Consider the following 15,958-nt stretch of genomic DNA (forward strand, 5'->3'; position numbering starts at 1 on the left):
ATGCAGAGCCGGATTGCCTTCCAAATACAATTTGTGTTCCGTGGGTTGTTTTGAATCTGATCTTTGATGAATTCACTCTCCGCTGCTCTGATTGACTTCCTGACTTGGTGTTTAAGGTTTTTATAGGTAGACCAGGCATGTGGATCATTAGTTCTACGAGCTGTTTTGCGCCAGACATTCCTAGATTTCATAAGTTCACGTATCTCCTCCGTTATGCAGGGATTTGGTTTTTCACGAACTTTAATTGATCTAATCGGAGCGTGATGATCGAGAATTTCATTGAACAACAGATCAAATGCGTGTAATTTGTCATCAACGTCGTCAAATACTTCCACAACAGACCAGGGTGCACCGGACATATCAAACTGAAAAGCGTCTGGATTGTAGTTTTTTAAACTCCTAGTTGTAATATATGTGGTCTTAGGTCGGGATACTTTCAGATGTAGGACGGCAAAGACCATGTCATGGTCACTAATAAAGCTGTCCATGACACCAGCCTTGACAACTTGTTTGGTTTGCGAAGCGAGAATAACATCTAAAAGAGACCGCGACGATTCGGTCACTCTAGTAGGAGCAGCAATTAATTGCGATAAGTTAAACGACTCGTAAAAACTGGTTAAAGATTTCGATTCTCTACAATCGGTGCTGAGAAGATTACAGTTTAAGTCCCCCATTATGTACACAGGCTTGTCCAGTGATAACGCATAAATCAAAGTTGTTGTTAAATCGTTCTCCCAACAAGTTAGCGGTGTATTCGGAGGTCTATAGACAGTGGAAATAATAATTGACTTTAAATTCCTGACCTGTATTTTCAACCAAAGCTGATGAAAACCGGTGGTTGAAATGTCAATGGTTTGTAGCTTAAGATGGGTAAGTGAAAAGGAATTCAATCCTTGGCAGTGTCTCGAAACAAGTGTCCTCTTATCTATACCATGTTCTAAAAACACCTCTTAAGTAACACATGCTTGACTGAAACATGTGCATCCGTTTATTTGTAGATTGTAACCGGGTATACTTTCTTGCTGGGGCCAGTGGAGACCAAGTCACAAAATGTTTACTTCAGCTCAGTTTTCATATATGAAAGAGAATGTGGTGGAGGAAATCTTTTAAAGATTCACACGGACACAGACAGAGGTAACATTTCTTCAGCTGTGAACGTATCAGTAACTGGAACAGCCACCACAGACAAAAACACTAGTAAGTTAATAAGAAGTATTAATAAAATAGTGTTGAATTCATTTTGGAGGAGTATACTACTAAAAGAATTCTTAGGAATAACCATCGCCCTTTTGACAGAGCTGCAGGGGACTGTAAGGACGACGCCAACGCCGAGGACGACGTCGATTAAAAAATGAATTTATATTTTACCCACGAATTTCACGATACTCTTAATTCATTTAGTTTGTTTCTCTATGTCTCGAAACTGAATATGGAACACAGCGTAACATTAATATTCGGCATATCAATTTTAACAATTATCCGTCGAACAGTCAAACCTGTATATAACGGTCACCCTTGGGAAATGGCCAGGTGACTGTTATATACAGGGTGACCGCTGTACACAGATTTCCTTTAAACTCCCCTGGAGGTCAATAAATAGCATTTTTATGTGCAAATAATCACTCAGTTTACGTTTTATTGACAATAACGAGTAACAGCAACGCAATAAACACGATAAAAAGGGCCCATAAAATATCCGTGGTGTACTTTTAGGGAGGTGCAGTAGAAGTCTACTGGAAGCTAATGAACAACGTTTTTAAGTGGAAAGTCACTCAATTTACATTTATTGACAGCAATTGTAAACAGAAACGCAATAAATACGACAAAAATGTCCATAAAATGTCCGTGGTGTACTTTAAGGGAGATGCAGTATACTTTGATCTAAGTTTCCTCGTAGGAAAAGCTTTTAGAGTAACAATATGGATTTCAAGAAGAAAAGAAATCGTTATAGTTTTCTCATATTTCGGAGCTCGAAGCTTGATTTCATGTACTTGACTTTACTCAGTGTGACAGCAACTTGAACCCTTCATGTCCATAGTTTTTCAGCCGAGACGATGCCAAGCGCTGTCTTAGTCCAATGTTGTGTTGTTACAGTTACAGTAACTATTGTTGAAAGCGTCGGCACTTTAATGTTACCTGCCGCAAGTACGTGTCGGACGTGGGCCATGACATGTATTAGTAGTTGTGTTTGGTACTAATATTTGTATTTTAGTGAGACCCCTGCCTTGGTGGCTGCTATTTAACGAGCTGATGAATAAAGCTTGTCATTATTTGTTAATCGTTTGTAAACCTAATTTCGTGCCCGTTATATACAGGTAAAAGATAATGAAATTGTGGATTCAGCAAGTCTAAAGGGTGCGTCCGTTATGTACAGGTGACCACTATATGTAGGTCAACTTAACAATAAATACAAGGGACGATTTTTGGGAAGTTGTTCAGTGATCGTTATACACAGAGTGACCGCTATATACAGGGCCGTTATATACAGGTTTGACTGTAGTTCACCGTTTCCACACAACGCAGAATTTGTTCATTTTACGTTGTTGTTTTGCAGAGGATGGCAAAGAAATGTACCCAGAGTTATAACGCACGTGTACAGCCATTGTATTGCTCATTAAACCTTTTGTACGTTTTGCGACGTTCCCCAGCCGTTGCCGTTGTGGTTTTCTTAAATCCCCTAATAAGTGGCCAAATTTTGCTTCGCGAACTTTAGAAACAAAACTGCCGGCAAGTATTCCCAAAGCATTGTCTAGTTGTGAGAATTTCTTGGAGTTATTTTGATAACTCTAGGGATAAATGTAAAGAATGTCAGTTGTCATTTTCTTGTTTAAATTCAGGCATGGTTAGTATAATTTTCATTACTAATCGGTTTTAGACCAATAATTGAATTATCAAATCATGTATGTTCTTCTTGTGGGAGTGGCGAATGGTCCCTCTTAAACCATGGGTCTCGCAAAATTTTCGCCCAATTTCATGAATCGCGCAATCTCGGTTATGAGCGTCTCGAAGTCTCGATTTTTTCACAAAGCTGTCACAAAGTTTCGACTTTTTTCCAGGGCCCAGTCGCGAAGTACCGATTTGTTCATCTTGGAACCTGCACGTCTCGAGCACTTGGAAGTCTCGTTCTTTAAAGTCTCGGTCTTGCAAAGAAAAATGCTAGTCTCGCATTTACCATCTACCGCTACTTCTTGCCTATAGTCTATACGCATTAATTTCCGTGTTAAAAAGTTGTCTAGGCATAGTAAAGCGTGCATTTAGCCTAGTAGATTAAGCCCTGGTCCAACGACACATAACAATCAATAATAGTTGATGATAGTCAGTGATAGTTAAAACTCCAGCTCACGTTTGACCATTAAATACCGTAAAATCCCACGTTGAAGCTCCCCGGTTGTAAGCCCCACCGGATATAAGCCTTTCTATCTGCTAACAAAGATATTATTCCGGATATAAGGCCCCTCCCCGGATATAAGCCCGTCTAATGTGTAAGTGAGTACCTTTTACGTTTCTTTAAAACCATCAAAATTTTTAACCAAAAGTTATAGGCTAATAGGGTAATAGCTCTAAATGAAATAATATGTTAGCTTTAATTCGTTTCTTAGATACCTTTTATCTCGTCGTTCGGAAACATTTTTTATTCCCCTTATATGCCCCCCGGATATAACCCCCCAATTAATAACCCCACCCAGAACCTCTTATGAAGTTATGTAAGGCCAGGGCTTTGAGGTGGGATTTTACGGTACCATGCTCTATCACTGACCAGTGGCGGATTTAGGGGAGGGGCCCGGGGTGCCCGGGCCCCCCTTATTTTGGGTAAAAAAAGAAGAAATGACTGAAGGAAGAAAAGCCGGTAGGGCAAGTAAAACAAAACCGCCCCCCTACCCCCCTTAGCTCAAAGTCTGGATCCGTCACTGCTGACTATCTCAGTATCATACAGGTCGATCTTGTCCAATTTCTTCATGATATTCGTTGATAGTCTTTCCGTTTGGCCTCTTGCATGGGCATGAGTTCAAACTAAGCGCAACAAAACAAAACTGCCGTCTTCCAATAAAAAGAAATATTAACACTTGTTAACGCAACGTAATTTTGCTGTTTATAATTTACGCCGAGGGAGCATGGTAGGTAGCGTTCGCTTGTTACAAACTATCGTCGACAAAGGCCAATTACTTCTGAGACAACCCTGCACGGAATCACGGTAGTTGCATTCATCACAACAAATAATATTATTATCTAGTCCAAGATGACTAACAAAACTTCCATGATTTCCTGCAAGTGCATCTCATAGAGGGAATAGACCGTTTTCGATATATCAAAATTCAGCTTGGCAGCGAGGGTTGAAGGACACAAACAAAGGAAATTGAATGAACATGTTTATTCATTTCTTTTGTCTGTGTCCTTTAGGCCTCACTATCAAGCTGAATTTTATTATATCGAAAGTGGCCTATTGGCGATTGCAAACGACTTCGCGCCGTTTGATCAAGTGTATAATCATGTGTATGATAGTTAAACTACAATTGTCTATCATGCTACGTTAGAATATCTGAATATTTCTGGCCCTGAAATAATACACGCCCCAGAATCTTATTTATTGGCTTAGAGGTATGCATTATATGACGAACATAGGGTAGTCAGGATCAGAAGTGTTTAATCGGACAATCCTCCATTTTTTAACAGATAAGTAAAATAGAATTATTTATGTGATTTTTAACTTACAAAACGGAACTTCCAATGGTTGCTTATAAGAGTATTTTATATATTGAAGGTTTTACGGTTGTGGACGCCGCTATCACAAACAAGAAGTGTATTCAATTCATCGATAAACGCGGTACTACGTATGCATTGAAGGTCATCAACGGTACGAATCTTATGCGATTCGAGGTGGGTAAAAGCAACTTAAATTTAAACGTATTCGGGGCTTGTCATAGTTATCTACACTCGACAATAAAAGACTTGATAGAAACGGGAAGCCGTGCATGAAAACTCTTGCATCAGTAGGAAAAATAGGTTTCTGAATGTTCGACGAAAGTTCTTCGAAGTTTCGTTCGAAACGAAATTTCGTCAATTTGCGTCTAAAATCCCCAAAATTCCCGAATTTTGTCGAATTTGGTTTGCATTACTTTTGCACAATACTGTACTGGTCGTGAGATATGGCCGAAGTTCTGGTATGGAAGTCCATACTTCAATAAAACTGCACTGTTGAACGAGGATAAATTGTATTCAGTAATCCTTGAGGTAAATTTTAAGGGATGCTGTAAATTAACTTTTACTGTATTTTAATTATGTTCACAGCAATACGATGGATGTAAAAATTCAAATGGTAATGATTTCCTGTTTGAAGAAACCTATATCGGCTATGTCGACCGAAAGAGAGCATTCAAATATGTACATAAACGCAGTGGTGTCAGTGGCAAGATGTGTCTTGGTGTTATTGGAGGCTGCCATAAAACATTGTATCTGTTAAGTCCAGATAGTACTAATGACAGGCGTTGTTTCTTTTGGAAAAGAAACGTATAGAAATAACGTCAAAATAAGATATGGATATTTCGTGTTTTGAATAAAATGGACGAAAAGAAATCAGCATTGGTGGCTGTTGGGGGGGGGGGGGAGGGGGGAAGGGCTTTAGTCCCCTACGCCCAATTTGAAGCAAAAAATACTTAAAATAATAATTTTACAAATATCTCCAGACCCCCTACAAGTTAGAGCCTCTGGCGCTCGGTTGTAAGCACCCCCTCCCCTCCCAATTCATAATAAGCTCTGCCATGCCCGGCAGAAGGTGCCGAGTGTTACTATCTTATTAGCGTGCATTTCAGCCATTTTGTTATAAATGAGAGCGAAAAGGAAATCTCAGGGTAGAAAACGGACAGTATCTCAATTAAGTTTGGATGTGATATCCTTGAATTTACAGCGGCTTTCCTGTATTCTGAATGGTCGTATTCTCTGTGGCATGCTATAAATGGTGATATCATGGAGGTCTGTTCCATCGAGAATTTGTATGAACGTAACAATTCGAAAATCAGAAATGCACAGTGATCAGATTTTTATGTTAATTGTGCAAAGTAAAACTTGTTGCGTAATTTGTACGATGCCCAAGTCTTTTTAACAGAAACGTTTTATGAGTATGTTGAGGCCAAACGTTTTTGACAGATTCAGAACAGGCATATCCAAGCCTAAAATATTGGTAACAAACTTTCCTTTTCTCGATAGTGGCAACAATAAGAATACCTGCGTGTACAGAATAAAACAAACTTGATTGTTTCTACACCATTAGCCAAGTGTGCTTAAACTTCTGCTTTTGAGCGTACTTCCCGATCGGTTAACGTTTAAAGAAAAAGGGAAACATTAGTCAAATAAGTGCATTGGTTTGTCAGTAGAGTGACAAACCAATGCTGGGGGGTTTGTTACACCCACGCTCACCCGCAAGAACATTTCTTTTTCTTTACTCGATTATCTGTCAGTTTGGGCTTCATAGGAAGCAGATCGACTTCATTTTCCCATACGGTTGAGTTAACTGTTCCACACATAATAACCAATATGAAGACTGACTATAATAGTATGGCGCATGTGACTCTATTATTTGAGTAGATGCTCATAGAAGCCTTAATGTCGGGTGACATTAAGACTTTCGTTGACAAGCGCAGTAATGGCACAGGGTTCAAGCTGATTATCTAAAGTTCTCCTTCCTAATTTCCATATGGAATACCAAATGCCACCAAGAAACAAGCAGGTTGAATGAAAAATGTCTCAGTACAAAATTAAAATAGACAAAGTATTTTGGGGAAGAAGTACAGGATTACAAGGAGGGAACCCCCGGGGAAGTCACTCCCAGAGAAATTGATTGGGGGAGGTGTGCGGCCCGCTACCCAAAACCCTTACCCTATTTAAGACCAAAATCTGCAACCCAATACCCAATTAAAGAATAGATGACAAAGGCGTTACCCTATTTGAGAGTAAAACTGCCAAAATCCGAAACACTATTTCTGACCAAACGGCTACAAAACATACCCTTTTGGGCGGCATATACCTTTATAGTCGATATAAGGGAGTATCCCTCTCCGCCGAGGGGATGGAAGTGGAAAGTTTCCGTGGTGATGTACACACTGAATTCTTGCTTATATTGTAACTTGCCACGCAATGAACACGATAGTTTCCCACAGAGGTATTTATTTAAACAAAAGGAGCTGTTTCCCATTTTACCTTCCAAAGGGCTCCCCAGGTTAAAACAAAATCACTTTCAAATTACCAGAAACAAGAAGAACCTTGGAAGTACAACTCAAGTTTATTTCAATGGTGAAACATTCAGGGACTGACTGTACAGACTGCACAAGAAAATGGAAAAGTTTATTATTTTAATGAACATTTAACCTCTATGACTGCACATTGCATTTAAAAATTGCATGTAAGAAACCATTTTTTTTAAAGAACCTGTCAGGCCAAGATTTTCATTAAAAACCCTTTTGAAACCTCTATGGTCCTGTATGTACCTTTGGGACCAAGTAATTTAGACTTTAGGAATTATAACTGATGTGTTCTCAGAGATTTTAGCTTTGTTTTATTTATGTTTCTTCTGCATTGAGAGAAATATAAGAACTAAGATAGGGTTTGTACTCGTTCAGATTGCAACTCATGTAGGCATTATATGCACATATGATTTTATATCAACAGCAAGACAATTTCCATCCAGCAACAAACAAAATATATATTTTTTAAGAAAATAGGAACCTGGTCAAAGAACCTAAATAACTTTATTTGCCAGTAAACAACAATTATATAAGAACCTTTTGCTAAGTTGGTTTTCACTGCACTTTCTACATGACCATGGTGTAATATTTATATGAGAGGATACCACATTCTGTGAAAATTACAAAGATTCAACGCAACTTGACCACGATGGAGAGCCTGTTTTATCTCTGGAATCTTTTTCTTTCCGTCGATAACTATTGAAGAACGACTGACTATCGCCGGAAAATATCTCAAATTTAAAGTGGTTCTATGACGAAAATCGCATCTCTCCTATCTAGGCCATTTTAAAACATAAACAAGTAGTCTTTATGAGAAGAAAAATGCCGTTAACTATTTTCAAATGTCTCTTAATCGTTCCTGAGATATTCAAGTTTTTAAATTATGCAAATTAGCTAAATGATGACGTCATACACTCAACCGAATTTTGATCAAATATAATCAAGAAAGATATCTCAGCCAATTTGTATCAGATGTGTTTGATTCTTTGCGGTAAGACTCTACTAAATGTGCTCCACAATACGAACCTAATAGTTTTGTTACCATGGCAACATACTGGGTTCCAGACCTCCCCAATATCAAAAGCTTTTCTGGTCACCTTTGGCGGTCCATTTTGATATTTGTTAATGATGTCTCATATGCACGATCCAGCAGGCATATAAATATGTTAGCTCGAACTCCTGGCCTCGTTTAATGGTTTTCAAGCTGAAAATCACTAACATATTGAAATCAAGTGGGTGGGGACTGGAGAAGAGTGAGTTGCCATGGGAACATAATTTTTTATAGCCGTAGGTGTGTTTCCTGTAGAACTATTAGCCTACCAAGTTTCAATGGATTCTGCTGTAAATTGACCGAGATAGCTCTATTTATATACTTAATATAATATTGGGTTGAGTGTATGACGTCATCAGTCATCTCACTTGCATATTTTACGCATTTTTCAAACTTAAATATCTCCGGAACTAATGCAGATATTTGGAAATGGTAAACTGCGTTTTTATTCTTTCATGGAACTCTATGTGATACACCTAAAAAATTAGGGGGTAAAAATTTGATCATAGTACCACTTTAAATGCGTTGCAATGCGTTACAATCGGAAATGTTGTCTGGTTCGTGTCCAGCTCGCAATAATAAGTCCTTTTTACCTTTGGGTCGCAACTCGTGAGTAAAGAAATAAAACCGGACTACTTACGATGCCACACAACTTCTACGTACGTGTACGCCGACACGAGGAACCAGCAAAACCCTTCCTACAGCTATTTTGTCCAGCAAACTTACATGCTCTTGGTGACAAGCGAAGTCGATAATCCTAAAGCAAGAGGACGAAAACTATAAAAGTGTTCTAACGAAACGCAGTGGTCGTATAATCAAGGCAAATTACTCAACCGGCATTTGTATATTGACCTTTCACTGACACACATGCCGCCAAATACAGGAATTGCGTCCTATAAAAGAGCTAACCATTCCCAGACACGAAGAAGACGCCATGATGCTGATTTCACGAGAGTCTCGTCGCCGAATGATGACGTCACGAAACATTTTGATATATTAGGTTCAGTTGTGATCAGCATTATGGGAAGACATTCATGAATTTTGGGGGTATTTCTGTCAGGCGTTACTTTTTAATTCGACCGATGAGGCCGATGATCCGGATTCAAAATGTTTTCCAGTATTCATCGGTTGTTGATGCTCTTTTTGTGGGGGCTTTACTGTGGGGGCTTTAGCCTCCACCTTGCTACCGTCCACGCAATTTATTTGGCTACGTGCCGCGTATCGCGAGGTCTTCTGGGAGGAATTGAGTAAGCTTATATGAAGTAAGCGTTCGATACAGCGGCCATTGCTGTTTTGAGTACAAGTAATATTTTTGCACAGCTTACCGTCGCGAGTTGGTTGTAGTTTTCAAGGTACAGTGTAATTTATTTTACATCTTTAAAATAATTGCTTTGCCATATTTTTTGTTATATATTATCTTTCTTCCCGCACTGCCCTCGAGAACTGTATACTCTTTGTTATTTCACTTAGATCTTCGATTCGTGAGCAAATTTCTTCGGCGATGCAAGATTTGTTTTGCTCACGTAAGTCATTGACTTATCCAGGCTCGGTTCGTGTTCAGTGTGGATTGCACGGGAGAAGTATTCGCTTTCGCAAGCACTCACCTTCTTTACCCAAACGTGTCAGTAATTGGACTCTACTGTTATAACATCAATCGTATACATGTACTTGGGCTGTTCAGTCATATTAAGCAGCTGTGAATGCAGTGAAACTGAGAAACTTTCGTGTACTGGAGATGTTTGTTAACTACATGACAATATTAACTGCGAGTATGGGGACATCAATTGAACAATACCGGTCAAGGAAGCGAAGGATGCCTTATCACATGTTCAACGGGGATGGATTCTCACCATGTCTTAGCTAAATGTGTTTTACTTAACAGCATTAACACAAATTCTGGACATGTACGGAAATGATGGGCTACAATTTGTCTACATCCCATTGCCTGTAAGGGGACATGAATGATGTGGAGAACACTCCAGACCCTGCAGTATTTGACAACACTGATCCAACAACCACTTTGTCTGCTGGCCACAAGTCGAAGAACTGACAGAAGCACTCTTTGGTGAAAACCTTGTTAAGCAGTGTGTTGCAAATTATGTTCACGTGATTATTGTTAAAATTTACAATCATATAGAAGACAATGTACTCAGAATATGCTTATTGGATCTAGCCTATACAGTTCTACAAGATATTAATTCTGTACAGAATAAAAAAAGTGTATTTACTCGGTTACATGTAGTTAATTAATATTCCAGGAATAGTTTTGGTTTTTGCCAGAATGTACATTCAATGTAACGTAATGCAATACAATACATTGTTCATTACTTTACTCTTGACAACAAACAATGCCCAATATACGTCTCTTAAAAATTCACTTGCAGAAGCATTTTCAAATAATTTTCTCAAGCTCGTCAATAATTCAGCAAGTTTAAACGATGTAAATCATAACTGTGATGTTGTTTGCATATCTGATCTTAATTGGCATAGATGTTGTAATTTTAATTTGCCTTTTTCTCTTTAGTTTTAGTTTCAATTGAGAACATAGGTGTACTTGTGTATATAGAGTATCAAACACAGAAGACCACATTCCATCACATTTCCAACGCTTTAAATTTTGTCAAAAATTCTCTGCTGTGTGTGATATTTTAAACACTCTTCTCCATATTTAGAAATGTGGTTAAACACGGACTTTCATGCTTGATGTGTTACATCATTGATGCTATAATTGTTGTTTGTTACGGTTTTAAAGAAGTCAGAGCAACGTTTTGACATATTTTTAATTTAACTTCGAGGATTTGCATGGGATACCCTTTTCATTTTAGAAATATACTTTGGTCAGCATTGAAGAGCTTGAAAACTTTTCATATTTGTAATTGTCTTGCTCACAAACATGGACTGGTCCTTCAAAATGAAAGGTGTACTGCACATGTCTTGATTTGTGGTTGTCATGCTGATATGCAACAAGTTCAACACGACCAGGAATGTGATTACAGTGAATGAATGTATGTACAAGAAATTATCCTAAAAAAGCTGACAACAGTTGGATAATTGTGTTCTTCAAATAACATTTATGTAATTAACTTCACACTGTGAATAGCATGATAAAAGATATGTTATCATCTTTTCGTATTTTAAAACAGATCCAACTGATCAAAGTAGTATTGGGTTTGACAAAAAAAAAATTATAGCACCTACAATGAGAGACATCTGTACCAAGTCATGTGAGCATAAGAACCTAGTAAACCAGAGTGAAGCATACTGGGCAATGTGGAACACTCCTTTAGACATAATTTTGATGTTTGTCACATAACATTTGACTTTTTCTCAAGTTTCAGCTGATAAACCTGGACTGTATACTTTTCATGTGAGTCGTTGGAAGCTCCATCACACAACTCCTGGCTAACAGCCATTTGAAGATTAATATTGAATCCAGAAACAACCAGGATGCACTCTTCTATCCAGAAACTATTATGCAAACTACTAGTCAATCATCAACATATACTTTTAACATCACAAGAATCTGCACATATCATAAGAAGTATGCAAACTATGTGAACAATATGTTTTACATATATATATATATATATATATATATATATATATATATATATATATATATATATATATTATTCTTACTGCCTTTACAGTAACATTTTACCACATTTTGCATTATCTTAATGCTGGCAATCAACAAAAGAACCTACATCCTGAATGCAAATTGAATATTCTTATACCACATGACAACATTTCTTTACAGTCACGAAAAAACGTATTCAGAACTTCAGTGTAACTGGCTTAGATATTCCATCAAACCCTCTTGACAGTACATGTTCAAGTTAATTTGATATCTGTAAACTGTCTTCAATAAAATTAGTAACAACTCACCTATGTTGATACCTAATAATCTATATCACCTTATTTGTTTAAAGTTATACCTTTATCTTTCTAGTGATGGCCTATTCAGTTGTAGTACTTTAACCCCCGAATACTGACATTTAAAACTAGCACTCCAACTGTATGGAATGAAAGTAAACCACACAAATACGCTTTGCGGACCCATTTCTACTGTATTCTCCCGCTTGTTCAAAGTGGAGACAAAGAAAAGAAGAAGCGAGATGTGTTTTTTTACACAGTCCACGACGATAAGTATGAGACTTTGTTACTTCTTGTCAAGGGAAAATTCCACGTGCCAGTAGCTGAGCGGAGGGGATCACGGTAAAGTGCCGTGGTCCAGTTTTGGAGAAGGAAGGAACTGATTACTCTAGGAAACGAGGAAAGTCGCGCGCTAAGGAAGGAAGGAAGTCAAAAAGTCGGAGGTTTCACGAGTTCTTGCAAAAACATTTAAAGAAACCAAATCAGCCGGTTACAAAAAGCTAAATTACGCAGGACTTACTGAGCGAAAGATACGACAAGTCACTTCAAGTAGCATTAGATACAGTGTTCGCAATGCAGCATTTACAAACAAAGCTGTACCAAAGCCTTTCAGAGCGCACCAGGTACAGTCGCAGCACCAGATCGATTTGGTTGACGTGAACACGAAGCCAGTTGAGCTTGGAGGGAAGAGTTACAGGTACATTCTCTCTGTCATGGATGTATTCAGTCGTTATCTCTGACTCGTTCCACTGCCCACAAAGTCAAGTCGAGATATAGCAAGGGAACTCAAAAATATACACTGATGAATATGAACGAGATGGGCCACCGGATCGTCTTCAGAGTAACCAAGGCCTGGAATTTCATGGGCTTGTAGAAAATATTTGCAAGTAGTATAAAATTTGAAGAGTTTAAAGTAGGCCTTACCACCGTCAATCGCAAGGCAAGGTTGAACATTCGCACTGATGATTGCGTGGCAAAATGATATATGACTTGATGGCTATGAAGGGGAAAGGAATCACAACTGGACCAAAAACCTGCCAAGGTACTGCAGAATCCTAAACGAAGAAAAGAAAGAAGAACTTGGCTGGTCAAGCCCCTATTTTTGAAGTTTACTATGGGCGAAAATCGAATGTAGTGACAAAAGATATTGCCAGTTGTTCTTCAGAATCATGTCGCTTGTGAACTTAAGGACGGTGCTTACTTTTGTTAGTGCGCACACGTTCTGCGCATCACGCAAGGCGTGGTTTAAGTGCCACGCGCGCGCTGGGTTGACATTGACGCAATCAACTACGCTTATTAAAATGATTAAAATGCATTTTCCTACTGTGACCAAACTCAAGTTTAGTGTACCTGTACTTAAACCAGGAACACCAGAATAGTAGCATATCGCTAACCACTAACTGTTAACGTCTTCAAGCTGAAAAACTAGCTGTTATCTGCCGAAAATTATACTGAAATCCAACAGTAGGCGAATTCTAAGGAAATTTGTGAAAAAATATCCTTCCCTTCTTTTTTCAGACCCAGGCCTTAAACGACCCAGGCCTTAAACTATTTGAGAGTGGACTAAATGGTTAAGCAACGTACATTTTTCTCGTAAGAATTTAAGTTTCTTTTTTTATAAAATGTGGGAAGCTTTTCATCAAGGTCTGGTATACTTGTTGCAAAGTTGCATTTTGTTAGGAAGGCAAGACTACCATGTTTGTGCAAGAGCTAGTTGGGGATTATTTTCCAGGAGGCTTGTGACTCGTCTTGAATTCTTTTGACCCAGGCTATTTTGAGCGCTTTTTCTATGATCTTAAATCACACATTTTCAATCTGCCATCTTTCTTTTCTTCAATTATAGTGTTTTTTAATTTTATTTTAGGGGGCTTCCCTGTCTAGATAAAATTGAAAACTAGCTTATTTACTTCTTGTACGTAGTCATCTAGAACAGGGAGCAGCTGAGTAAATTAATTTAGATATCCCAAGTGTAATGACCATGTTTTTCTTTCCATAAAGAGTTAGACTTCTTCGTTGCCAAGTGTTCAGCGTTTTCTCGAGGTTAAGTATTTTTTCACCGAAGTTCAGCCTGATAGCACTTGCTTGGATGTAAGAAAAGACACCAAGAGCGTTGAGAGCCCGCGGGGGGGGGGGGGGGAGGGGTACTTTGGGAATTTCTGGGTGGGGATGTGCCGCTGGGACTTTGGAATCCTCAGCCTATACCAGAGCTAGTTCAGCTGAATTTTGCTACCCTATACTAGAGTAAACTCCCTAAATCCCCCCATCTATCGACACTGTTGAGGCTGATTTGCGTAAATTTAAACTTGTCGATTTGATTTTTTTATATTTTTGAGTGGCAATTCCTGGTTTCCTTAGTCTAGATAAAATCTTCAACCAACTAGTCAGTTTTGTGAAAAATTATACCCTATTCTAGACCCAAACGCTCTGATTTATATACCCTATCCTAGAGTAAACTGCGTGAAAACCATACCCCTTACAGCGGCACATACCTATATAGCCCATATATGGCTGTCCCTCCCCCGGGGTTGATAGGTTCTTTTGGCCAATTAAAACCAAATGGTTCATCCGTTCTTTCATCTGTTGTTATGACGCAATTTATCATCAATAAGAGGACAGACGCATGAAAAACTGACGTCAAAGCTAGAATTAAAAATGAACTTTTACTAAGTATGCTGGACAAAGAAAATGCCTTTCTTCAGATACACAAGATTATTCATAAACGGAAATATTTTAAGTAATTAAAATCAATGTCCTCTGTCATTATTCTCCCCTGATTTTATTTTAGTAGTCTTAAAGTACAGAAACGATAATAATATTAACTCATTAATTATGTCTTTAATCTTAAATTAATTATAAACAATTATTGGATGAGGTTTTTGTGATATCCAGAATAATCGACGTCGAGGTAGGGGTTATTAGCCGAAGCCGAAGGCTAAGGCTGATAACCATTACCGAGACCTTGATTATTCTGGATATCACAAAAACCGAATTTAATAATTGTTTTATTATACAATGAACGAAAAAAATGGAAGTCATGTGTTTGCTTCTTCACTGACAAGCAAGTGAACACAAAGCGCGCGAACTTGACATATTTACTCGTGACCTTAAATGTCCTTGACATGATTATTGTATAATCTGCAGATAGATGACGTCACAGGCGCTGATTTCGAAAATTCACTGTACGCTTTCGACCAATCAGAAAAGAGATAGTGAGTTCAATGTATAATAATGATTGTTATTTAATTGAAAGACTTTTTTTGTAGCTCTCTTAGACTGAGTGGTATCTCATTCCATAGTCTGGCGCCGATTTTTGAGAATGCAATTTTTTGCAACTCAAGGTTTGAGGCTGTTATATAAAAGTTAACCAGCTGTTGATGTTATTATGTGACAGGCTCAGTCATTACTGCAGTAAACCATCTTAACACTACACAGTACAAGTTCACTTGACATGTGTAAACGGTGCCGAGCTCAGAGAGTTAAAGTGCACCTAGCTCCAATTTTTTTTTTCGCTAAAACAAATCTACTTGTTAGTTGAAATACTTTTGCGAAGAAAATCTTTGGATTCGGTTTAATCCTCGATTTTCTGTGCCCCGACGAAATCTCGAAAATTGAACCAAAACGCCGCCATTTTGTTTCGCGACCCAGTTTGAGGAGAATGGGTCCAGCGGCTATTGTGACGTCTACCCAGGAAGGTTGAATATCTCACGTCCTCTTATTTCCTTCAGGAGGTGCAACATACATTTGAAAAGTGCTCAGAGACGCCTTCCATAAGTGCTATTGGCTGTTGCAATAATAT

The 15,958-nt window shown here is 38.3% G+C and overlaps 1 protein-coding gene across 1 annotated transcript in view; it reads left to right on the forward strand.

Annotated features, from left to right (window-relative positions):
- The window catches only part of LOC145487243 (uncharacterized), a 7,700-nt gene extending 2,189 nt beyond the window's left edge, over positions 1-5,511 (forward strand). The window contains exons 2-4 of the mRNA XM_081465970.1: positions 999-1,197; positions 4,760-4,875; positions 5,287-5,511. Coding sequence (XP_081322096.1) covers positions 999-1,197; positions 4,760-4,875; positions 5,287-5,511 — 540 coding nt within the window. The remainder of the gene's footprint in view (positions 1-998; positions 1,198-4,759; positions 4,876-5,286) is intronic.
- The last annotated feature ends 10,447 nt before the right edge of the window (positions 5,512-15,958 follow it).

The sequence above is a fragment of the Orbicella franksi genome, chromosome 5 (assembly GCF_964199315.1).
Source record: "Orbicella franksi chromosome 5, jaOrbFran1.1, whole genome shotgun sequence".
NCBI classification, from domain to species: Eukaryota; Metazoa; Cnidaria; class Anthozoa; order Scleractinia; family Merulinidae; genus Orbicella; species Orbicella franksi.